This window comes from Dipodomys merriami, unplaced genomic scaffold, assembly GCF_024711535.1.
Source record: "Dipodomys merriami isolate MVZ:Mamm:240054 unplaced genomic scaffold, mDipMer1.0.p SCAF_12, whole genome shotgun sequence".
Classification (NCBI taxonomy): domain Eukaryota; kingdom Metazoa; phylum Chordata; class Mammalia; order Rodentia; family Heteromyidae; genus Dipodomys; species Dipodomys merriami.
In genome coordinates this window covers 12,582,434-12,606,194 of record NW_027202493.1, presented here as the reverse complement: position 1 = coordinate 12,606,194, position 23,761 = coordinate 12,582,434, and the positions used below count along the sequence as shown (strand labels likewise).

At 44.4% G+C, this 23,761-nt stretch overlaps 1 protein-coding gene across 5 annotated transcripts in view; it reads left to right on the top strand.

The window, feature by feature from the left end:
• The first annotated feature begins 519 nt into the window (after window positions 1–519).
• The window catches only part of Rbpms (RNA binding protein, mRNA processing factor), a 179,706-nt gene continuing 156,464 nt past the window's right edge, over window positions 520–23,761 (top strand). For 2 of the 5 annotated variants that reach the window (XM_070016251.1, XM_070016249.1), the window contains exon 1: window positions 1,247–1,344. In XM_070016251.1, coding sequence (XP_069872352.1) covers window positions 1,267–1,344 — 78 coding nt within the window. In that variant the 5' untranslated portion in view covers window positions 1,247–1,266. Of the gene's footprint in view, window positions 1,065–1,246; window positions 1,345–23,761 lie in introns of those variants that run through there. The other 3 variants (XR_011370757.1, XM_070016252.1, XM_070016250.1) reach the window with 3 other exon arrangements.

Genomic DNA, 23,761 nt, shown 5'->3' with positions numbered 1-23,761 from the left:
GGGGCTGTGTGCCCAGTGTCACCTGAGTTCTCTCGGGTTCCAGCTGAGGCCTGGGAGGGGTAGAACAGGGGCTCACCTGGCACGGACAAATAGGGTAGACTTAGGACTGAGGGTGCAAATCCCGCAAAAGAGCAGGCCAACAAAAGTAGCACGTGTTTGCTCGGCGTCCCGGGTCGCTGAGGCTCGCGGGTGTGGAGCTCAGGCGGGCCCTGGCAGGGGCAGGGTGGGCTCGGACGCCGGGGTCCCCAGGGCGGTCCGGGGATCTGCGATCCCCCCCCTGGCCCCCACCCCGGAGTGGTGCTGAGGTCGGCCGCTTCCGCCTGCCGCCCCCCTCTCCCACCCGGCGCGCGCCATCCGGCCCGGGCAGCGGCCCCTCCTCCGGAGGGGGGCTACGGCGCTCCCGTCCCGTCCCTCCCCGCACGAGCCGGCAGCCCAACTCCAGGGAGGGCGGAGGGAGGGGAGGGGACGGCGGAGGGGAGGGAGGAGGGCGAGAGAAAGGGAGCTGCTCCGATCCTGTCCTTCCCACAGGCGGCCAGGAGCGCGCACTCAGCGGCTCTCCGGGTGCCCGCGTCCCCGCCGCGGCCCGCTGTCCCGCGCCCTCCGCCTCCTCCTCCCGCGTGGACACCCCCACCTCGGCCGCCTCCCCAACTCCTCGGGGCGCCCTCCTGGGACGCGCGTCCTCGCCCCATCCTTTCTTCCTTCCTTTCCCCCCCCCCCATCCCCCTCGTGCCCGCCCAGCTCTCCCGGCCGGTCCCGATTGTCTCCGTCCGCCGCTCGCTCGGCCGGCGCCCGCGCCCTGCCCCGTCTCCCTCGCACTTCCTGAGTCGCCGGTCGCCGCCGTGTCGCCGCGCCGCTCCGCGGGAGCCTCAGCGCCCAGCGCCGCCGCCCGGCTCCGCTCCCCGCAGCCCGCCGCGCCCGCCGGGGGAAGGCAGAAGCGGGCGAGCGCGCCCTCGCCAGCCCCGCGCCCCAGCCCCGCGCGGCCAGCCAGGACCGGGAAGATGAACAACGGTGGCAAAGTCGAGAAGGAGAACACCCCGAACGAGGCCAATCTGCAGGAGGAAGAGGTACGGAGCCCCCCCTCCACCCCCACGCCGGTGCGGTGGCGGCTGCGCCCCTGGATCGGAAGTGCGGGCGCCGGCGCGTCCCGGGGCGCCCGGCTGCGCGCGGGGAGGGGCGCGAGGTGGAAAGTTTGGGGATTGCCTGTCCTAAGCGGGAGGCGCGGCCCCCCCCAAAAAAAAAGTGTGGCCCCGGGACGATCGTGTGTGCATGCGTGCGTGCGTGTGTGTGTCCTCGTGTATGAGTGTCTCCGATTGCGTAACTTTGAGGACTTTTCGGGAGACTTTTGTAAGTATAATGTTCAGCTTTGTTTGCCCAGGACTTTTAAAAGCGGAATCGAGCACTGACTCCTGGGTGACCTTAGATGATTGGGACCCGGAACGTTGGTCAGGACTTCTTAGTTCTGGCCCCGGTACTGGGAATTGGGAAGAAGACGGGAGTTTAGCTTCTGGGAGAGATTGAGGGAGAAGTGCTCGTTGAAAAGTTACTTCGGCTCCCCCCCCCAAACCCCCCTTACCTTTCGGGGCTAAATTCTGGGTGAAATAGCTTGCTCGCTGAGACATTTTTGGATTAATAGATAACTCATCAGCCGCATTCTTCTCTGATGAGTCAACCTTCCCCCCCCCCCCAACCTGGGCTAAACACCTTTTGTGAATTTAGGGACCAAGGGGACTCAGGTGAACTGAATCAAAGGGTTAAAAACTCCACCACCCACCGAATGCTCTTCGAGGATGCTCTGCTAGAACTTTCATCATCAGAATAAAGCCTGCAGCTGCGGGGCGGTCCTTTGGCGGTGGTAGTTAGTCCCTGTGTGGACGGGAAACTTCTGAGCGAAGGGTTCAGAATGTTGTATAGTTAGGATGTCTATGGATTCCTATCAAATGCTTGCTCGTGAAAGTATATTAATCTAGACGCCCAAGACAGTTTTTTTCGCCCCCCTGACTTTTGAAGACCCCGCATAGTTCTTAAGCATTCTTGGAGACACGCTGACGCCTGAAGGATACACATCTCGGTTTAAATAACAAAGCGTTTTTACAGGTGGACTGTGCCTTCGGAAAGAGGGTTGTAGGGTCACCGCCGTCTGCAAGGTGAAATTCTGAGCGTGCAATCAGACATGGAGAAGGAATTTCTTAGTATCTTTAAGACACATTGTTTACTTGTAAAATGGGAATTAAGTGATGAAAACAGAAGACATACTTAGGATTATGCAAAGTAAATATTATATGTTACTCTGAATACAGTTGTTGTAAATGTAAGATTTTATTCTGAATACAGTTGTACAGTGCACCTCGGTGAATTGTACACAGGAAGCTGAAAAACACAGGAAGCTGAAAATTGCCTTTTTACCAGTGGCAAACATTTTGCAAAGTGTTGACATGCTTGTTTTTAGAGCACAAATGTAAGGATTAGGCTGACATTTCAAAGAAATGGAGACTTGGGAGTTCCACTGTCTTCTTGTACCTGAACAACTGCTTTTCAATGTATTTTCCTGACCCCATAAAAGTCTTAAAAGTTAGGACAGTTTGTGTTTTTGGAAATTATTCTATTTAGGCAATTCACTTAGTACGGCAAAATAGTCATTGCTTTAGAAAGCTGTACCAGTTAGACTGGCCGAAACTTTACTTCAGAGGGCAAAATAATATCTCCATTGAGGGAGGCCAACTTTCTCTTTTCCTCATTAAGAAAACTTGGTTTACTTATTTGTTTTTGTGCTTTTTGGTTAGGCGGTGAAATAGTTTTGTGTCTTCATCTCATACCACTTATGATGACATAAAGTCAGGCTTTTCTTTTGACCCCCCCCCCTCCGAATAGCTTTTCCATTTATGTGGTCTTGTGTATAATATAACAAATGCAGCGATGAGCCATCAATTCAAGTATGGTTTCTGTCTCTTGGCCCAATAGTGTTCTTGACACTATAGCTGTAGGAGGGAGGTATTAAAAATAAGACAGGAAGATTATGGACCCAAATTGTACACAAAGTTAGATACACCATGTGTGCAAAGTTAGATACACCGTGAAGATTGTTCATTTTTTTCAGTACTGGCGATTAAACCTAGGATATCACACGATTAAACCTAAGATATCACACAATCTAGGCAAGTGAGCCCTTTGGAGTTACACTCATAGCCCTTAGAAAATTTTTATTTTGAGACAAGGTCTTGCTAAGGTTTAGTCCAGGCTAAATTTGTGATCCTTCTGTAATCCTTCTGCCTCAGCCTTTCTAGTACTGGTTATTACAGGAGTGCAGTACCAAGCCCTGCTCATGAGATTTATATTGTTAGAAATCTGGGGAAAAAAAATTGGCCCATATAATCTAGGTGATTTTTTTTGCCCTAGTTCTCTGTTCCTGGTTTATGTTTAGTGTTTAGTTTTTGAAATACTCATAGGTTCTTTTTTTGTGACATTGAATGCCACAATTAAAAAACTAAATATGGTGTTTGGTGAATCCTATTAATGTGCTGGGCATTATACAAACATACTGCATTGGACCCTTTCCCTGCCCACCCAGAGGATCAGCAATTTGTTCTCAAAAGCATTTAAAAACTTCAGCAGTAGAGTCCACTAAACAGAACATACATATAACATGTATATAGACACAATGGCAAAGAGGATAATTGTGTTTACTTGTAATTTGTGATAGCCAGTGAGTTAACATGGAAAATAGTTTATTTCATACATCACTAGGGGTTTAGGATCCGAGGTTTTTATTCTATTTTTGAATCGAGGTCTTCTTACCATCCAGTAGGTTTTAACCCTGTCCGAGATTTTCTAATGGCTCTTGCAGCAACAGTGATTTTGAAATGCTTATTTGGCAGTGGGGTGTACGATGAATAATCTAGGGGTTAGGAGAATTTTGGCAGCTTTTGAAAATTGAAAGTGTCTGAAAATTTATAAAGTCTTATGTATTTCTGCTTAAAACTTGGACAAGAGTTAATTTTAAGATTTTGGCTAGGCAACCACGGACAAGAGACAACACATCTGGCCTTCTGATGTCTAGTATTGTACATGTGTGTTCTTGTTCAAGTTGTTTCTGTAAAGAAAACCAGTTGTCAAGATCTTTGAATGTGACACTGCTAGATTTATGTGTATATGGGCATAGGATGTCTGATCATCTCTTCACTCATTTTTAAAGTTAATAAAATAATCTGGAGAGGAGGATCAAAAATTAGAGGCCATCCTGGACAATGTAGGGGAGACCTTATCTCCAAAAAAATTTTCTAGAATTTGTCTTTAATTATATGATTAGACTTTATTAAAGTTAACAAATATTTAGTTCTCATTTGTGAATTTTAATATAATTCAAATATATTGACTTTCTGTTTTGTAGATAGAAATAATGTTTGGGTTTTTTTGGTAGTCACTGAGTTTTCAATATAGAAATTTGTATTTTGAAAAATGTGGTAATTATATAGTTTGGTTTTAGTTTTATTTGTATCATTGGTTGCTTTTGAGGCGGTTTACAAATGACTTGCACCAGGCATTTTGTTATGTTGAAGTTGTTTAAAGAACAAGTCCATTCTGAAAAAGCAATATAGGGAGAAATGAAACTGAAGAAGCAAAAAACTTGAAAATATATGAAGTCAAATCTTTAGAGATTTTGTACTTCACATTCTTTGTTTAGAAGTGCTTAGTAATTTTGCCAAAGTATTAGGGTTGTAAAGAAAATAGCTTTTTATCATTGGCACTGGGAGTGGGTTGTGTCAGTGGTGTGAAAACCTCAGGTTATCATTGAGCCTTAAGACTACAAAGTGACTTTGAGAAGTTACAGATGGCTTTATTCAATTGAACCAAACTACGTTTAGAGTCTACTATTGCAAGTGAACTCTGTTACAGTGACTTTATTTCAGTCATAGAATAGAATTTGGTAACAGTGATTTGGGTAAAAACGTAGTAGATTGATTTTGGAAGACCATTACCAGCATGGCATGTGTTTGGAGGTACTTTTCCAGAGGTGATTACCATTTCCCTAAATCTATATATATGCCTACATGTGTAAACCTGTATGTATGCATTCCTGCTTAAAACAATAGAAATGGATGGATTCACAGTTCTGCAGGCCAGAGCCTGAACTCATCTGTCCTTGGGAAGCATTATCCTTGGCCTCTAATTTCTGGTGGTCCTAGATGCTCTAAAAGCAATACTTTTATTATGGGGTCGGGGTTGGGAGGGAGGGGGATAATTAATTCTCATGTCATAACACTAATTGAAAAGAGAAGATTTGAACGTTTTAGCTGAGTGCTGGTGGCTCACACCTGAAATCCTAACTACTCAGGAGGCTGAGATCTCAAGATCACAGTTTGAAGCCATTTGGACAGGAAAGTAACTGAGACTGTTTATCTCCAGTTAACCATCAAAATGCTGGATTTGGAGCTGAACAGGGCTGTCATTCAAAAAAAAAAAGAAGAGGAAAAGAAAAGTTTTATGTGATGCTAGTTTTTTAAAAAAAACTAAATGTAAATAATTTCTTTTTGAAATCTGATAAGTAGTGGATTACAGGTAATTGCATTCTGATGCTTTTCTTTCCTTACATTTTCTGAAAGGATCATGAGAACAAATAATGAAATGCCTTTTTGCTTTGAAGGTTTGTATTCTATTCTTTTGTGATCTGTGTGAAGTGTCAGGTTGCTCATGAGCCTGGCAGCAGGAATCTATTATTTTCCTCAGTCTTTCTTCATAGTTATCTCACTCAGTCCCTGACCAAGATGATTGTAGTGATGTTCATCTGCTCTCCCTGTTTTAATATCTTTCAATCCTTCCTTATACTAAATAGCTAGATTCTTGTGATATCTTGAATACATTAGCACTGCTCTGATCTCTACAAAACAGTCCAAACCTGATATTCAGGGTGCCCGAATTTACTTCTGTACTGTAACCCATTTGCTTTGGCCACATTTTTTTCTGGCCACCCTGTTGTAATATTCCCTTTATGATATTTCATCCCATGGAGATGACTTTTCCTTAGAATGCCAGTAGGTGCTTTGTTAATTTCATTTAAATGCTGGATCATCTTCTTTCATCTACTTTAAGAAGACGCGTGGCATCTTATTGCCAACGCTCAGTACCTATTCAGTGACAGTGCCCCAGTACCAGATAGTGCTACCCCATGTGTGTCTGCACGCTATAACTTTTTTTTAAAATGCCAGTCCTGGGGCTTCTTGAGCTTCTTTTGCTAGGCTAACGCTCTACAACTAGAGCTACTGCTTGAACTCAGGGCCTTGGTACTGTCCTTGAGCTTCTTTTAGTGCAAGGCTAGTGCTCTACAGCTTGAGCCACATCTCCATTTCTAGCTTTTGTAGTCATTTGTTGGAGATAACAGTCTCATGGACTTTCCTGCCCAGGCTGGCTTCAAACTACGATCCTCACATCTCTACTGCTTCAGTAGCTAGGATTATAGGTGTGAGCCCCTAGCCTCCAGTGTAACTTTAGTTCTCTCTACCTTTGATAACCGTATGGCTTATCCTTATATAAGATTGTGGTTTCCAATTATGAGTCTGTGCGGGTAAGCTCTTAAGCAGCCACATGTGTCTATATGGGGGTCCCTTATCCACTAAGGATTTACAGAATGGCATGAATGGGGCCACTTGGGAAATAATCTCTTGCATCTGTCATCAGTAGCTTGATGGCACAGGTGAATGTACCTGGTCAAATAGCCACTCTTCTGGTGGGACTGCTGGGGGTCTCACCATTAGAATTTGGTTTCTGCTGTGGAACTCAGTTTGACCTTCTGCTCGTGGATTTCCGGAAGCCTTGGTTAGGTGGAAGGGCAGGGAGCGCCCTGTGTTCCCAAACAAGCCTGCTCTGTGTGACAGCCACTTTGGAATGTTTGTGTTCAGTTTCATTTGGCACCTTAGTGTCTGCCTGGGGGTAGGGGAAAGGGAATGCAAATGTTCCTCTTGAGCTGTGCTTGCTTTGGTCAAGGGAAAGAAAGAAAAAAAAATCACCAAAAAACCTTAGGGAAGAATGAGGAAAATGAACCCTAATGGCTGGAGTACAAGTGGGCTTGCTTAGCTTTGTGGGCAGGAAGCCCTGAGGACTGGGTATTTAACTTGGTGCTACATGATAGGAAGGTGTCTGCTACTTGTGGGGATAGCTTCATACTCACATTCCCATCTTCGGTGTGCACCAGTAGACTATTTCAAACTCGTGTATGTATTGGGGTGGGGGTGGAGGGGGAAATGAGGCAGTAAGAGGTGCTTAACATGACCTGGAACTTGAAGGTGATTATTAAAGGGTTCAAAGTTATCAAAATACAGTTGATGTAAATGTGTCCACTTTGCTTGTCTGTGTTGCCCATAGCAGAAAAGTGAAATACTGAGCTCTTTTAGCCCCTGACTTTCAGAAATCTGTCCAATCACTAAAATAATAATCACACACTATTTTCCATGGGTCATGAGTTGGCCAGTCATTGGACATCTATTAACTTCACCCTCAGGTTAAGCTCTCTCAAGCGCTCTCTGTCTCTCTGATTCTCTGATTTGCTTTAATTTTTGACTTGTTTTTGGTTTGGTGCCAGTACTGGGCATACCCATTAGCTTTTCTTTGTTCAAGGCTGGCGTTCTACCATTTCATCCACAGCCCCACTTCTATTTTTTTTTTTTCCTAAGACAGTGTTCTATGTGGTCTAGCCTGGTCTAGAAGTCATCCAGACCTGCACCACCATACCAGAGAGCAGGTTTTTGATTTTCATTTATGGGAGGCATTGTAAGGTCCGTTATTGACTCCTGGGGTGCTAGGATATGTTAGGTTGGTTCTTGTTCAGGTGTAATAAAGCATAATCATTTACGTGAAGTGAACAGGCAAACACTGCCAGGATCCTGGAGGAGAGGGTGATGGAGCTGTAACAAAGAATGTAAACAAGGGACCACCCTGGAGTTGAATCTGAATGAGTTTGATGGATAGGGGTAGGCTGAGATAGAGTGGGTGAGAGAAAGATGGACCAGGTCAGGAGTGGGATTAGTGACTTAGGGAGAGCTGAGTTTAAGCCCCAGGACTGGCGAAGAAAGGAAGGGAAGGAAGGAAGGAAGGGGGGGGGGGAAGCCTCTTTAGGGAAGGGGGAGGAGGGAAGGAAGTAGGGATAAGGCTTGGCTCACAAGTAATGGGGCAGTTTGTAGTCTAGGCTAGGAAGTGGGGCTCTGTCTCCTGATGGAGAGCTGAGGTGGATGAATGGCAGAGTGACATCCTGGGATTTCCCATTGGGAAAGCCGTGCTTTGGGGGAATTGAGCAGTTATGAAGCTGTTGTTGAATAGTCCTGGTCTTAAAGTATGAGGCAGAGGAAGTCAGGGTAAGGAGGGGTAGAAAGAAAGCTGGGAGGTATCTAAGGTGTATCTGTGTTCTCCAGGTGACTAGCTTAATGGTGGTTTAAAGAAGAAAATGCAGCTAGGAGGTGAGGATGTTGTTTGGTTACACAGGAAAGGTCTAATCTTAAAATAGAATTTTCAAACAATTTACATATTGCTGGTAACTGAAAACGTGGCCCCCCGGGAAATGGATGTTTAGAAAATTAGATGCCTGGGAAAGAGAAAATTTACCTAAATTTTAAAACCATGTAAATAAGTATTGGCGATTCTCAGGAAAAATTGAAACAGTTAAAGAAAATTACTTGCCAGGCACTGGTGGCTCACATCTGTAATCCTAGGTACTCAGGAGACTGAGATTTGAGGATCTCAATTCAGAGCCAGGTTGGGCAGGAGAGTCTGAAACTCTTAATTCCAACTGATCACCAAAAAACTGGAAGTGGAGCTGTGGCTCAAGTGGTAGAGCACTAGCTTTGAGTGCAACAAAAAATTTAGTTTTTAGGCTCTTTAATTTTAGGCTACGTTACAGAGAAACTGGCTGATTGCCATAGTATTTGGCATACTTATCTATTAGGAAGCCAGAGGGGGGAGAACTTAGTATCTAGGTATATACAGTATTTTTTTTTTATCTGCCCTCTGCTGTCATTAAGTTCTCAGGCATCCGTTTTCCTCCACATTTATCATTAATTCCCAGGCCTTCGCTTCTCCAAATGTTCTTTTCCCAACCCTTTACCTAGAAGGGAAAACCAAGGTATCAAACAGAAGCCGGAAAATTTGCTCCAGGTTGCTTTCCCCCTTCTTTCTTTGTGGGGTGTGGAAGAATCATAGGATTGATGTGTTTTGGACCAGCAGCAATCCACAACCATCTCTTCCATGGACCATGTTTTCAGTGTATCAGTTTGGGCTTTTCTAAAAGCTGGCTGCCTTGTTTTTTGTTTTGAAGCCCAGTTCCTCCTCAAAGGCAGTCCCTGGAACTTGCAAATAACAACTCCCATCTTGAATTTCTTGTAGGTTTTCACTCTGCTGTAACTATTGTGATGCTTATTATGTATTAGGGTACAAAAGCAAAATAAATGCCCGTCACACCAGGAAGATAGACCCCAATTCCAAGCTTTAATACAGTATTATTATACAAATGTAAAATCCCCGGGGGGGGGGGGGGAACGGATTGGTCCCTTTCTGGGATCTTCCTGAGGTATGAGAATTTTGAGTCTTCCCAGTTGAGGTCCATCTCTTCAACCTGTGTGACACGAAGTTAGAGGTCATCTCTGCTTCCGGCTCATCTTCATTTCTCAATGAGTTCCATTTTGAGGATCAGGTCCTCTGGGTTTTCCAAAATATTTTTTTCCCGTTTTTTGTCACCAAGTAGATAATTCTGGCAGTTGGTCAACATTATCCTGAGAGAAATTCTAAGGATTACATTTCGTTGTTGTTATTCTTGAAAACACAGGATCTTATTTTGTGAAAATTCCCTTTTGCCCATCTATAGGCTGGGTAGTTGAGGCCTTTTGGGAGAAAGTGGATACAGAAAGTGCTAGCTTATTACTGAAGTAGCACAATTTCTTCTGCTCTCAGAGGAGAAGTGCTACCAAAGTATAATTGCTTTCCCCAGCATGTGTGATTTACAGGACTTAGAATGTGTGAGATTCCAAGATACGTCTGATCTTAAATACAGTATTCCTCAGACCACAGGATGTGTTTGGGGAGAGGAGGAGGGAGAGACAGGCACTTCTGTCCTGCTCCTTCCCTTGCGTGCTGAGTAACTGGGGATACAAACAGTTAGAACTTGACTGTGCTTTTCAGAGCCTTGTTTGTCAGCCATTATTGGGCCATAGGATCCATTGTTTATTCTTCAAAGCTCAATTTCTTTCCCCCCATCTCCAAGTATTTCTCCGGTAATGATGAGCGAAAGAACATAGATGAAGTGGATGAAAGAGTATTTTAAAGCCGAGCACTGGTAGCTCATGCCTGTAATTCTAACTACTTAGGAGACTGAGATCTAAGGATCGGGATTTGAAGACTGCCCAAGCAGAAAGGCCCTTGACTCTTATCTCCAGTTAACCAGCAAACAGTTAAAAGTGGAGCTGTGGTTCAAGTGGTAAATACAGTAAGGGGGGGGGGGAAATAGCTAAGCAAGAGCACATGGGAAAAAAATGCAAAGATTTCATTAGCCTCTATTTAGTTGTTGGTCATAAGGCTTGAACTTAGGCTCTGCTTACTGTCCCTGAGTTTTGTTTTTTTTTTTGCTCTAGGCTAGTGCTCTACCAGATTGAACCACTCCTGATTTTTAGGTGGTTAATTAGAGTCTCATGGACTTTCCTGCCCAGGCTGGTTTCAAATCTCAACCCTCAGATCTCAGCCTTCTGCTGTAGCTAAGATTATAATTGTGAGCCCCAAGCGCCCAGCTTTTTTTTTTTTTTAATATGTATAAGGAAAATCGGAGAATAAGACACAAACCAAAATCTAATCAAACTTAATTAGTGCTATTTAATTAACTGTTTATGGACCAAGTGACTCTTCCTTTTTTTGTGCTTTTTGTGTGGTGCTGAGAATCAAATCCCTTTCTTTGCACTTGCACGTGCTAGGGAAATGTTCTACCCTCTCAGCCCCCTCAATTGTGCTTCCTGAACTTTCTTCTTCTTCTTCTTCTTTTTTTTTTTTTTGGTCGGTTATGGGGCTTGAACTTGGCCTGTCCCTGAACTCACTGTCCCTGAGCTCTTCAGCTCAAGGTTAGCACTCTACCACTTCTGGCTTTTCCTGTGCTTGTGGTACTGAGGAACCCAGGGCTTCAAGCATGCTACGCCAGCACTGTACCATTAGGCCACATTCCCAGCCCCTGAACGTTATTCCTTAACAAACCTAATAAATGGTTATCATCCCATGTGTGGGGGACAGAGCAAACTGAGGTTCTGAGAGATTAAGTAATTTGTCTGAGGTTTTGCAGCTGGTGGAGAGAAGTTTAAAAATTTCCAGTGGCACTCGAGGTTCCCGTGGTCTGGGCCTTACTGGCCCTCTGACCTCATCTGTTAGGAATCATAGCCTTATTCATTATGCTTCAGCGGTGGGGTGGGGGTGGGGGTTATTTAGGGATCTGTAACTTGCTAAACTTGTTCCTGCCTCAGGGCCTTTGTGCCTGCTACCCCATAAGACTGGAAAGCTTTATCTCCTGATATCTCATGCTGGCCAGCCCCATCCTTGTCATTCATCTTGATCTCAGATCAGCAGTCCTCCCAGAGACCTGTTATCCCCCCAGTTTAAAACAACCCCAGGTTCCCATACACTGTGACTTGACATCTGTTTATTTTCTAGGTAGAACCCCTGGACCTTGCCTTGTGTGATTAACTGTCCTCACCTGCCTAGTACTCTGGAATGTAACTTGGTTTTATTTACTACCTTCGAAACCCTAGTGCCTAAAACTGTCCAATACACTTTGTGAATAGAAACCAGCTCACCAAAAGTTGAAGCATATATGCTATACATTATCAAAGATTTCCCAACAGTTTTTAGATAAAAGTTTACTCCCTTCAAGATGACCATTTCTAGGCTGAGCATTGTGGCTTAGTGATAGAGTGCTTGCCTAGCATACGTGAAGCCCTGGTTTCAGTTCCTCAGTACCACATATACACAGAAAAAGCTGGAAGTGACTGTGTGGCTCAAGTGGTAGAGTGCTAGCCTTGAGCAAAAGCAGCTCAGGGTCAGTGCGCAGGCCCTGAGTTCAAGTACCAGGCGGCCAAAAAAAAAAAATCGATCAAGATAACCATTTCTAGCCGGGAGCTGGTTATAATTGTAGCTACTAAAGAGGCTGAGATCTGAGGATCACAGTTCAACAAAGGCAGCCTGGTCGGGAATGTCCTTGAGACTTATCCGTTAAACAATACCCTCTCCCCCCCCCCCCTTCCCCAGACACACAAATAAATGCCAGAAGTGGAGTTGTGGCTAAGTGATAGAGTATCAGCCTTGAGCAAAAGAGCTAAAGGACAGTGCCCAGGCCCTGAGTTGAAGCCCCAATCAAAAGAAAATCATTAATGAACAATCTCTACTTACTATAAATAATATCCAAGTCTTTTGAGTCAGAATTTTTGTCTGGATGTAGGTGATTGATTGATCATTTGTCAGGGAGGCAGCTGTTTTGCCACACATAAAGGAATCCCTCTCTTTGTCTAGTTAGAATGGAAATTGGGTACAACTCTAGTGCACAGTCTCAGGGAAGTTGTAGTAAAGTGCAGGCCTGCCCTGGTGGAGTGAGCTTTATTCAGAGGAGTGCAAGGTAAACCGATCATTGTTTTGCAGATGTGACTTTTGTGTTGCCAGGGCTGATATTAATAACCCAGTGGAGTCGATTGGGATACAGGCATGCTAATTGTGGTCCTTTGGGTCCTTATGCGTATGCAGAGTCTTTTACCTATAAAGTAAGAGGTAACTAGCCTTTAAGCACCTTTAGCCTGGTTAATTCAACGTTTAGGGACCTCACATAGCTCTGTTAGGGTGTCTGTGTTTTGCCACAACTTGACAGCCTCACAGAACTTTGTGTTTGTTTTTAATTGGAAAAGCGGAACTGAGGACAGGCGCACCACCAAAGAACGAACAGATCTGTATCCTAAAGGAGAGCAGGCCATTGATAGCGATATCTGACCTGGAGCGAGATTTCCTTTTAACTCTTCCCTGATGCATTGGCTGATAAGCTTAGAGCCCTTGTTTGTAAAGCCTTGGAGAAATCTGTTGTTGACCGGCTCACCAAATTCTCTTCAGTTTTATCCTCTTTGGACTAGCAACTTAAATTGTTTATCACTGAAAAGCATCAGTCTCCTTTTTCCTAACTAAAAGGTAGAGAGATTGGACAATGCCTGCTGTGCATTAAAAGGATCATAATTTCTATTTTCCCACTTTCTATCTCCCTATTGTGCTGCTGAAAGGCAGGCAGGATACATCCGTAGTGAGCTGTTGAGGAGGTGGATGTGGGGGCTTTAATCCTTTGCAACCCAACCCTGTAGATCTTAGATTCATTTGTTAAAATATTGATTGTTAACAAAATTGAGGAAAAGGTTGGGAGCTCTTTTCTAAATTAGAAAAGATTAGAAATCTTGCGCTCGCCTTTTTTTTTTTCATACCTGCAATTGTTCTGGTTTGTTTTGGACGGAACAAATCAGTGCCTCTCCTGGAGAAAAGGGTGGGAGTCTGGGTGTGGGCTAGCTGCCGGAAATGACCCTCTCTAAACAAAAGGACTCTATTAGGCCCATCCTGAGTCTTTGTGTTTTGGGGAGGGTGATGGGGGAAAAAACAGAGCTCGGAAATGAGCCTCCCCTGCTCTGGGAGGAGGGGAGAAAGGAGAAGATCTGCTCCCTGGAGACTCTCCAGGAGTCTACAGTACCTGATGGCACCCACTGGGAAAGCCAAAGAAATGTAATGGCTGGGCCTGGAGGTTGTAGCTTCCCCTGTAGAAAGCGCCTGGCTGCTCCGAAGGACAAAGTTTAGCTTTTAGTTTACAAAGACCATTAAAATGTACATTGCAAACAAGGGAGAGAGAGAGAGTCGTGTTCAACCTTATTTGTAAATAAGGTTTATTGATATAAATCTAAACTGCCTACTCTTATTGCCTGTGATAGTCTTTTTTTTGGGGGGGAAGGGGCTGGTCCTGGGGCTAGGCTCTGTCTCTGAGCCTCTTTGTGCTCAAGGCTAGCACTCTGCCACTTGAGCCACAGTGCTACTTCCGGCTTTTTCTGTGTATGTGATACTGAGGAATGGAACCCAGGGCTTCTTGCATTCTAGGCAAGCACTCTACCACTAAGCCACATTCCCAGCTCTATAACAGTCTTTAACCAAGGAAAGGGTTGAAAATCATAGTGGTGTTCGGGAGTGGAACAGGAATGAAGAATTGGCATTGTCTTGCACAAGCATTGCACCTTTCTCTGCTTCCAAAGTGATTATTGCTTATATGTGTATTTTTACCGAGGATTCTAATTTACATTGCTATTGCTAGCTAAGTTGTTGTTGGTTTTTTTTAAGTTGTTATTCTTATCAGAATTATTTTTGCTTTTACAAATTCTTGCTGACTTGAGGCAGTGAACTCTTCCAGCACATCATTCTGCTTGTTTTTTTTTTTTCCAGGACTATAAATCTTCTCACTAATAATTAGAAACACACATTTTGTTGAAAATGTCTTTGTGGTTTGCTTAGTTTTCGTTTGGAAACAACAAACATCTTTTCACAGCTGAAACATGACTACAGCACTGTTCTTAGGCATTTTATCACAAGGGTAGTTTAAAAAAGGCAGGCTGCATTTGCTGGGCCGAGTGGGGGAATATTTTCTCCATGGTACCAGGTATTTAAATTAAAGAGATAAGATTAAAACTGCCACTCACATCCCATTATGAACCAGTTTTGTTTATGCTTCAAGGGTACTGGAAGACTTCATATTGTAAATATGAAACAGGGACACCTGTATTGTATAAAGGAGCCCTGGCCATTGGAAATTCCAATATAGAATTTTTTAAGGAAAATTGTTCTTGTTAAAAATTCCTGTGCCTGTAGTATTTGTAGGTTTTCTCATTTTTTCTTTTTCTTTCTCTCCTCTCTTCCCTTCCTTCTTCTTTTTTTTTTTCTCCTTTTCTGTCTCTCTCTTGCTTCTTTTCTTTTTTTGTGTGTGCTGGTACTGGGGCCTGAACTCAGCCTTAAAGCTCTCTCTTGGGGGCTGGGAAGGTGGCTCAGTGGTAGAGCGCTTGCCTTGCATGCTCGAGGCCCTGGGTTCGATTCCTCAGCACCACATAAGCAAAAAGAAAAAAGCCAGAAAGTGGCGCTATGGCTCAAGTGGTAGAGCGTTAGCCTTGAGCTGAAGAGCTGAGGGACAGCGCCCAGGCCCAGAGTTCAGGCCCCACGACCGGACCCCAAAAAAAAACAAACAAAAAAACAAAAGCTCTCTCTTGGCCTTTTCTTTTTCTTTTTTTTTTTTTGTGGGGGGATCTGGTTGTGGGCCTGGGCGCTGTCCCTCAGCTCTTCAGCTCAAGGCTAGCACTCTACCACTTGAGCCACAGTGCCACTTCTGGCTTTTTCTTTGTATGTGGTACTGAGGAATCGAACCCAGGGCCTCATGCATGCGAGGCAAGCACTCTACCACTGAGCCACCTTCCCAGCCCCTCTCTTGGCCTTTTCTGCTCAAGGTTCGTGCTCTACCATTTGAGCCACACCTCCATTTCTGTTTTGTTTTTTGTTTTGTTTTGCTGGTGAATTGGAGATAAGCATTTCACAGACTCTTCTGCCTCAGGCTGGCTTTGAACCATCATTCTCAGATCTCAGCCTCCTGAGTAGCTACAATCCAAATCGTAAGCCATCAGTTTGAGCCTTCATTTTCTTAGTATATTTGAAATTTTATGGTTTTATGTTTTGTGGTGCTGGGGATTGAATCTACAGCTTGGATATGTACCTGTTTTGTTATAAACCACTAAACTACAAGCCCAGCCCATAATACATTTTTTTAAAGTTACTAGTTTGAGAATGGTTAATGTTGTAGTTATTGGTTTCTAAATATCTATTCTATCCATATCTATATGGATAGATAGACTTGTATTCATTAGGAAGAGTTCAGGTACAATATACTGCTTGGTGTATACATGTTTTTTTCTTCAGCTCAGTTACTTTCTTGTTAACTATGGTAGCATCACTTGTATTTGGAAAAGAAAAATACCATGGGATCTACTCTTTAAGCTACCTTCCATTGTGATATCCAGAGGCAGAAGTATGGTACTCTAGTGGTTCGTGCATGGAGCATGCCTCAGTCTTCCAAGCATGGTCAGATGAAAGGCACAGCCAGGACACTTCTTGTGGGTTCCTTTGTGTATGTATGTATTCCTTTAGATGTATTCAAGAATGTATAGTGTCTGATTATTGGCTGCTGGCTGATTTGGTGTGGTACTTCACATTCATGATCAGGAATGTCTGTCTGTCCATTCTCTTCATGTTCCTAGATGATTGAAGGGAGGCATCTTGCCCTTGAGGACCAGCATCTGGTCCATTGGGTCTTATTCACCCAGCCTGTTGATTGAAGAGAAAAAAGTGTGAGTGCTGTGTATTAGACTCTTGAGTTCCTGCTTTTGACAAATACAGTGCGAAAACGTGGGGTGTGTGTGGGGGGGGGACTGAGGCTTGAATTCAGGGTATGGGTGCTGTCCTTCAGCTTTTTCATTCAAGGCTGGCTAGTGCTCTACCAACTTGAGCTACAGCTCCACTTCCAGCTTTTTTTCTGTTTAACTGGAGATTAAGAGTCTCAAGGACATTCCTGCCAGGCTGGCTTCAAACCACCATCCTTAGATCTCAGTCTCCTGAATAGCTAGGAAAAGAATTTTGGTGGAGTTTTTTTGTTTTTTGGTTTTTTTTTTTTTTTTGCTGTGGATTGAACCCAAGGCCTTGCTTGGACTGCTGCTAAGATGTGTTCTACCTCGGACTCCACCCCTATGTTGTAACCATTAACTATCCCTTCTGGCTTGAGAAAACCCCAAGACATCTCTAAAGGGCATGAAAATTGCTTGTTTCTCTTGCTATAATATCCTAGGCTACAATTAGACACACTGGATCTTATTTGTGTGCTCTTACCCTTAAGTCAGTGAACAAGTGTCAATGAACAAGAGTTCTTGTTCTTCTTGATCGATAGGAAGCTTGGTTACTCAACTCTGCAGAAGACTTATGCCTAGGAATCCAGCAGTTCAACCTAGGGTCTCCATTCACTCTGAAGGTTTTTTTTTTTTTTTTTGGTCATGGGGCTTGGATTCAAGGCCTGGTGCAGTCCCTGAGCTTTTTGCACTCAAGGCTTGTGCTTTGCCAGTTTAGCCACAACTCTGCTTGAGACTTTTTTTTTTCTTTTTTGTCATTAACTAGAGGTAAAAGAGAAGGGTTTTCTTTTGTTTGTCGTGGGGCTTGAACTTTGGGCCTTGGCATTGTCTCAGCTTTTCAGCTTAAGGCAAGCACTCTACCACTTGAGCCACAGTGTCACTTCAGGTTTTCTGAGTGGTTTATTGGAGATAAGAGTCTCACAGACTTTCCTGCCAGGGCTGGCTTTGAGCCAAGATCCTCAGATCTCAGCCTCCCGAGTAGCTAGGATTACAGGCGTGAGTCACCGATGCTCAGATCTCAGCTTCCGGAGTAGCTAGGATTAAAGGTGTGATCTGCTGGGACCGGGTTGATCCTGAATTTATTGATAGCATCAGTTCCCATCAGAAACAACAGGTGTACACACAGACTTGTTTTAATAACAAATGAAATCATTCGTTTTGTACTTGTGCTTTTCTCCCCACTGAACATTGTGTTTATGTGTAAGTAGATTTCTGCCATCACCTTTTAAATTCTGCACAGTGTCATGGTGTGAATGTATTTCATGTGTTGAACCCATTCCTTATCAGGCATGGAACTTGTTTGCAGTTTTGGGGTGTGGACACTCCTGAACATCCTCCTAGTCTGTGTGTACAGTCTTAATGATTTCCGTAGCTTAAGGTTTTCCAAGTGGAATTTCTGGGTCAAAGAGTGTACATTCTTTCAAAGACATTTGATGTTTATTGCCAACTCTTCTCTAACTGTACTGGTACTCCCACCAAGAGTATCAGCAGGCTCACTTTCCTACATCCTCTGCCCCTGTGGTTTTAGAATGTTTCAAAGAATGCTGCTTCACTGGGGAGTTTTTCACATTGTGTTCTGTCTGTGGTTCCTAAGTGATACTCTAGCCAGGTCTGTACAACACCTGGATGATACAGACTGAGTGTTTTTAACTCTTATCTCCAGACTTTGCCCGATTGTTTCTGATAATTTGATGGACACCAAGATAGTTAGCAGATTATTTCCTGGAGACAGAATATTTAAAGTGTGTTTATTTTGTGATTGTATGTATTAGGTGCTCTTCCCTTTCCTTTTCCCCTTCTCTTTTCTCCTTCCCCTTTCCCTTCCCTTCCTTTTCTCCTTCCCAGTATTTTTCCCTTCCCTTTTTATCTCTTCCCTTCTCCCTCTCCCTCTCCCCTACTTCTGTGTGTATATGTGTATGTATGCTGATACTGGGATTTGAATTTGAGCCCTTAGCTTTTTTTGATTAAGGCCTAGTGTTTTACTACTTGAGCCACATCTCCTACTTACGGCTTTTCTGCCTTGGCCTGCAGATCTCAGCTAGGAATATAGGCATGAGTCACTGGCACCTGGTGAGGTGGTTGATATGTTTTGCTGGCTGTTCATGTTAGATGTTGAGGACCAGTCTTCTAGTGTTCTGTGCGTATGCACAAGAATTTCATTCAGTTAGCTCCAACATCTGCCAGACAAACCAGTGAACTTGATTGTAAGCTGCATTTACAGACGTCAAAATATGGAAATGTGTCTGAGGTCAGAGGGTGTGTCTTTGTAAAAGTAGAACTTTTCTGATCACGTGGTTGGTTTGCCCTTGAGGTAAGAATAGAGAGGCAATCTTAGACATTGGTCAGTTGTAGTAAATTTTAGTGGGCAGCTACTCAGGTTCCTGGAAGGAACTTTATAATAGTTAAATCAGCAGTGCCTTTTATTAGGCATTGATCATGATGTGCATCCACTTATGGAAATGAGCCCCATCTTTCCCACCCCATCAAGAAAGAAAGTCCCCCGTCTCCCCCACCCCACCCTGTGTGATCCTCCGCCACTCAGGGTGTTCTTGACCTCCACAAAGGGGTTGTCTGCCCTGAGGATCCCCACAACATACCAAGCACCAACAACTGCTTAAGAAGTGCTGCTCAGGTCTCCCCGTGTGGGCAGGGCAATTACAATTAACTCCAGCCCACTGGCTTCTTTAATTGTTACCAGAACTTTCTGTGGCGCGTGCACCCTCCAGAAAGCCGGGACACATATTGTGTTGTTTTGAGTGTGGCTCTAGGAAATGAACAGATGTAATGGAAAGCTCGGTCTTGACTCACCCTGTTTGTTGTGTATGAGTGGAATTTGCATCTTTTGAGTATTCACTCTCCCTGTATTTCTGGGAAAATTCCCATGGAGTGTGTGAGGTACTGACATCTTTATACTTCCTGCCACCTTCCTCAAAGGACCTGGAAGCTCTCGGGCAAATTAGATGCACGCTGCCTTTTTGCGGAGTCCTTGATTCAAGTTGACAGATGGCCAAGAGAACATCAATTAGTAAGGAGGAGGTCGGTCTCCCCTGGGATACTGTCACTAGGATTTGCTAAAGACAGACTTACGAGCCCAGCATTGTCTTGGCCTTTTGGTAGGGTTGGGGTGGGATGTGAAAGTGGTTTCCTGCTCACTTGGAAAGACCCCGTTGAATACAGGAAATGTTGGGTGAATGATGTGAACTCCTACATATAGGGACATCATTATGTCATAGATGGAGAGGGTTTAGAACTTGCGAGGCGGGAGACACACCCAAGTGGACCAACATAACACAGATGTTGTGTGTCGAGACTTGGGCTCTGGGTTAGGGGACATTCATTCATAGTAGTTATAAACAGCATATTTCAAGACATGGAGAAGCCATGTCTGGCTGCTAGTTTTGAGTGAATGATAAATAAATGAGTGATACATGTTTGAAGGTATTTTGATTTGCCATTGGCTTCTTAGGACTGTTTCAAAGGTGGTATTCAACCTGACAGAAAATTAGACACACCAACCCAATGCAAAATATACTAAGCCCTTTTGTTTTTCAGTCTTTTTTTGGTTGGCAGGGAGAAAGTGGTCTTAAGCTTGTGAGCCCCCCCCCCCCCACAAATTAGCACACTGGAAAAAAGGCATTCCCTCCCTCCATGGAAGTGGAAGGTGGAAATGGGGGTGGGGGCTTGAACTCAGAGACTGGGCACTGTCTCTGGGCTTTTTTGTTTTTTGTTTTTGCTCAAAGCTAGCACTCAGCAGGTTGATCCATAGCTCCATGTGAGGCTTTTTTGGTGCTTAATTGGAGGTAAGAGTGCCATGGACTTTCCTGCCTGGGCTGGCTTTGAACTACAATCTTCAGATCTTACTCTCCTGAGTAACTAGGATTATAGGTATGAGCACTGGTGCCCATTAGGAGGCTTTTTTTTTCCCCTCTTTGGCTCTGTCTCTGTGGCTTTGGCTTGCTGTATTAGTCTCTTCTGAATAGCATGACTGTTTATCAGCCATGGTGGTTCTTAGTCCTGGACAATGAATTAATAATTCCTTGGTAATAGAATCATTCCTATCTGAGGCCTTGGTGATACAGTGAATAGCAAACCTATGGTATTCCTTGAGGGTCCTGAACGAGGACCCTAATGAGGTGGCTGATACCTGTTAATCCCCGCCACTCAAAGGTGGCAGAGATCAGAAGAATCAACATTGAAGACAAGCCTGGAGCAAAAATAAGACCCTATCTGAAAAATGACTAACAGCAAAAGGGCTAAATGATAGAGCCCTCTACCTCTCAAATGCACAGCCTTGAGTTCAAACCCCAGTGCCACTTTTCCCTAAGCAACTTAAAGCATAAGTAAATACACAATTTTGTGCTGTGAGAAATAGGCTTGATGGATGACAAGGAGACCTTCAGGTGTGTTGAGTCACTTAATTTTTATTCCACTTTGAAGCCACTCCAGAGCATCATCATTCCTCATTTAGAGGGGGAGAAACTGAGGTGCGCAGTAAGTTGCAATACGTGTTTAACTAAATCGCAAAACCTGGATTTGTGCCCCCCAACTATCTTGTAGGTAAACTTGGTCCCTGCTAGGTTGGAGGTTAGAGGATTCTTCGCTCAGAGAAGCTTATTCTGTGGAATCTGGAAGTCTCTTAAGCCTAATAATACCTTTCAGGATCTTGCCTTCCTAGTGAGGAATTTGAGACATGAGATTTGCCTAAGCCCCCTGAACGGAATCATGTGGCAACTCCTGCTCTCAGAGGAAGACACCCAATTACAGCATCTCTAGTGTTGGAAACTCTGGGTGGTCTAATTTTTCCCCTTCCATTGCACCTGTGTGGACTCTTAGTCCCTCTTATCCACATCTGACTCTTCCACTCAGGCCATTCAGCACACCTGGTGGAGCCCCTCCCTGGGTGTTACTGCCACGAATCAAGCACTTGAAAACATCTGGAGGCTCCTTGATCTGAGGTTTGGTGTGTATTCAAGTGCTCTGAAGACTAGAGCCTTGTACAGATAACAATACTAGTTTTATTCTTGTGGTTAGAGGGTAAGATCCAACTTTATTGACATATAATTCTGTTACTGAAAATATACCCTTTTAGCTAGGCGCTAGTGGCTCCCTCCTGTAATCCTAGCTACATAGAAGGCTGAGATCTAAGGATCTTCGTTCTAAGCTGGCTGGCTGGTCAAATCTAAGAGACTCTTACCTCCAAATCAGCAAAAAGCCAGAACTGGAGATATGGCTCAACTGGTAGAGTGCCAGATGTGAGCAGAACCAGCTGAGCAGACTGCAAGGCTCTGAATTATAAGCACCAGGCCTGGCACTTGACCTTTTTTTCTTAGCCTTTGGTGCTTTGTATCTTTATGGGGCTGCTGTCAAGTCCTTGATATAGCTTATTGAGTGTGCTACCTAGTGAAGTTACTTACATCCTTTAAAGGGTCTATGCTGTGGTTTGGATGTGGACCCCAAAGTTGCATAATAGAAGCTCAGGCTTCCATGGAATGGTATGGAAGGGTGGTGGATCTTTGAGATGGAGGGCTTAGTGGAAGGTGATTTGTGCTGGGGGTCTCACCTGGGAAGGGGTTACTGTCATTTTCCATGACTTCTATTTGGTAGAAAAAGGCCCCAGTCCTTTCTGTGTGCCTCCTATTCTGCTTCTGCCTGCCACGTGGTGCGGCGCCGTGGCACTTTGGCCGGGATGCCAAGGCCATGTTTGGTCACTCTCAGCTACTCAAACCGTGAGCCAGATAAACCTTCCTTCCTTTCTTTACTTTAGAAGCTACCAGCCTCTCGTGGCAGTCTGTGTTCATGTATTTATTTAAACTTTGAGCTTTTTCCAGTGACAATTTAACACATACATACTGAGCAGTTGCCACGTCTCTGCCAGTTCTAGGAACGCTTACATTCTTGGGTGACCTTTTAAAAAAAATTAGGAAGAGTGCAGGGAAACTTGATTGGGATAACAGGGTAAGCATGTATGGAGAAACAGAACAATGAATCCCCTCTATTCCCAGCTGTGTGGAGTTAAAATGACATAAGCAATGAAAAAGTAAACAAAATACATATTGGTAGCTTCTACTTTTCAGTATTTCATCACCTGACCACAAAATGTCTTTATTTAGAATTTAGCACTTTCTAAAAAATTTAATGAAACCATTTAATCTTCTCCCAGTGGAAGTCACAGTTGGTGACTTACTGGAAGGTAAAAGGACCCCGGAGCAACGTGGGTCACACCTGTAATCCTAGCTACACAGGAGGCTGAGATCTAAAGATTGTGGTTTGAAGCCTTCCCAGGCAGAAAAGTCCCTGTGAGACTTTTTTTCCCCAGTCATGGGGCTTGGGCTCAGGGCTTGGGCAATGTCCCTTGAGCTTCTTTTGCTCAAAGCTAGTACTCTACCACTTGAGCCACAGTGCCACATCTGGCCTTTTCTGGTTTTTTTTTTTGGGGGGGGGTGGACCGGTCGTGGGGCCTGAACTCTTGGCCTGGGTGCTGTCCCTCAGCTCTTCGGCTCAAGGCTAGCACTCTACCACTTGAGTCACAGTGCCACTTCCGGCTTTTTTTTCCTGTTTATGTGGTGCTGAGGAATCGAACCCAGGGCCTTAAGCATGCAAGGCGAGCGCTCTACCACTGAGCCAACTTGCCAGCCCTGCCTTTTCTGTTTATATGGTACTGAGGAATTGAACCCAGGGCTTCATGTATGCTAGGCAAGCACTCTACCACTGAGCCACCTTCCCAGCCCCCTGTGAGACTTTTTTTTGTTGTTGTTGGTAATGGGGCTTGAACGCTGGGCCTAAACACTGTCCCTCAGCTCTTCAGCTCAAGGCTAGTGTTCTACCACTTCAGCTACTGCGCCACTTCTGGCTTTCTGAGTGGTTTCTTAGAGATAAGAGTCTCCTGGACTTTCCTGCCCAAGCTGGCTTTGAACTGCGATCTTTAGATCTCAGCCTCCTGAGTAGCTAGGATTACATGCGTTAGCCACCGGCATCCGGCTTCTGTGAGATTCTTATATCCAATTAACCAATCAAAAACTGGGAGAGGAGCTGTGGCTCAAAGTGGTAGAGCACTAACCTTGAGCAAAAGAGTTCAGGGATAGTGCCCAGGCCCTGAGTTCAAGCCCCATAACTCACCAGAAAAAAAAAAAAAGGTTATTAAGTGTCCCCTTTAGATAGTGTCAGGACTGTTGCTGCATTTGGCATCTCTCCAAGGCTGTTTCAGTAAGAATCTCAGTTATTCTGAGGACTGGGATCTTGTGTAGAAGAGAAGAGGTGGGGGCGGGATGGGGAGATTGTTCTGTCAAGAGTTGAGAAAATTTCCTTCCCCA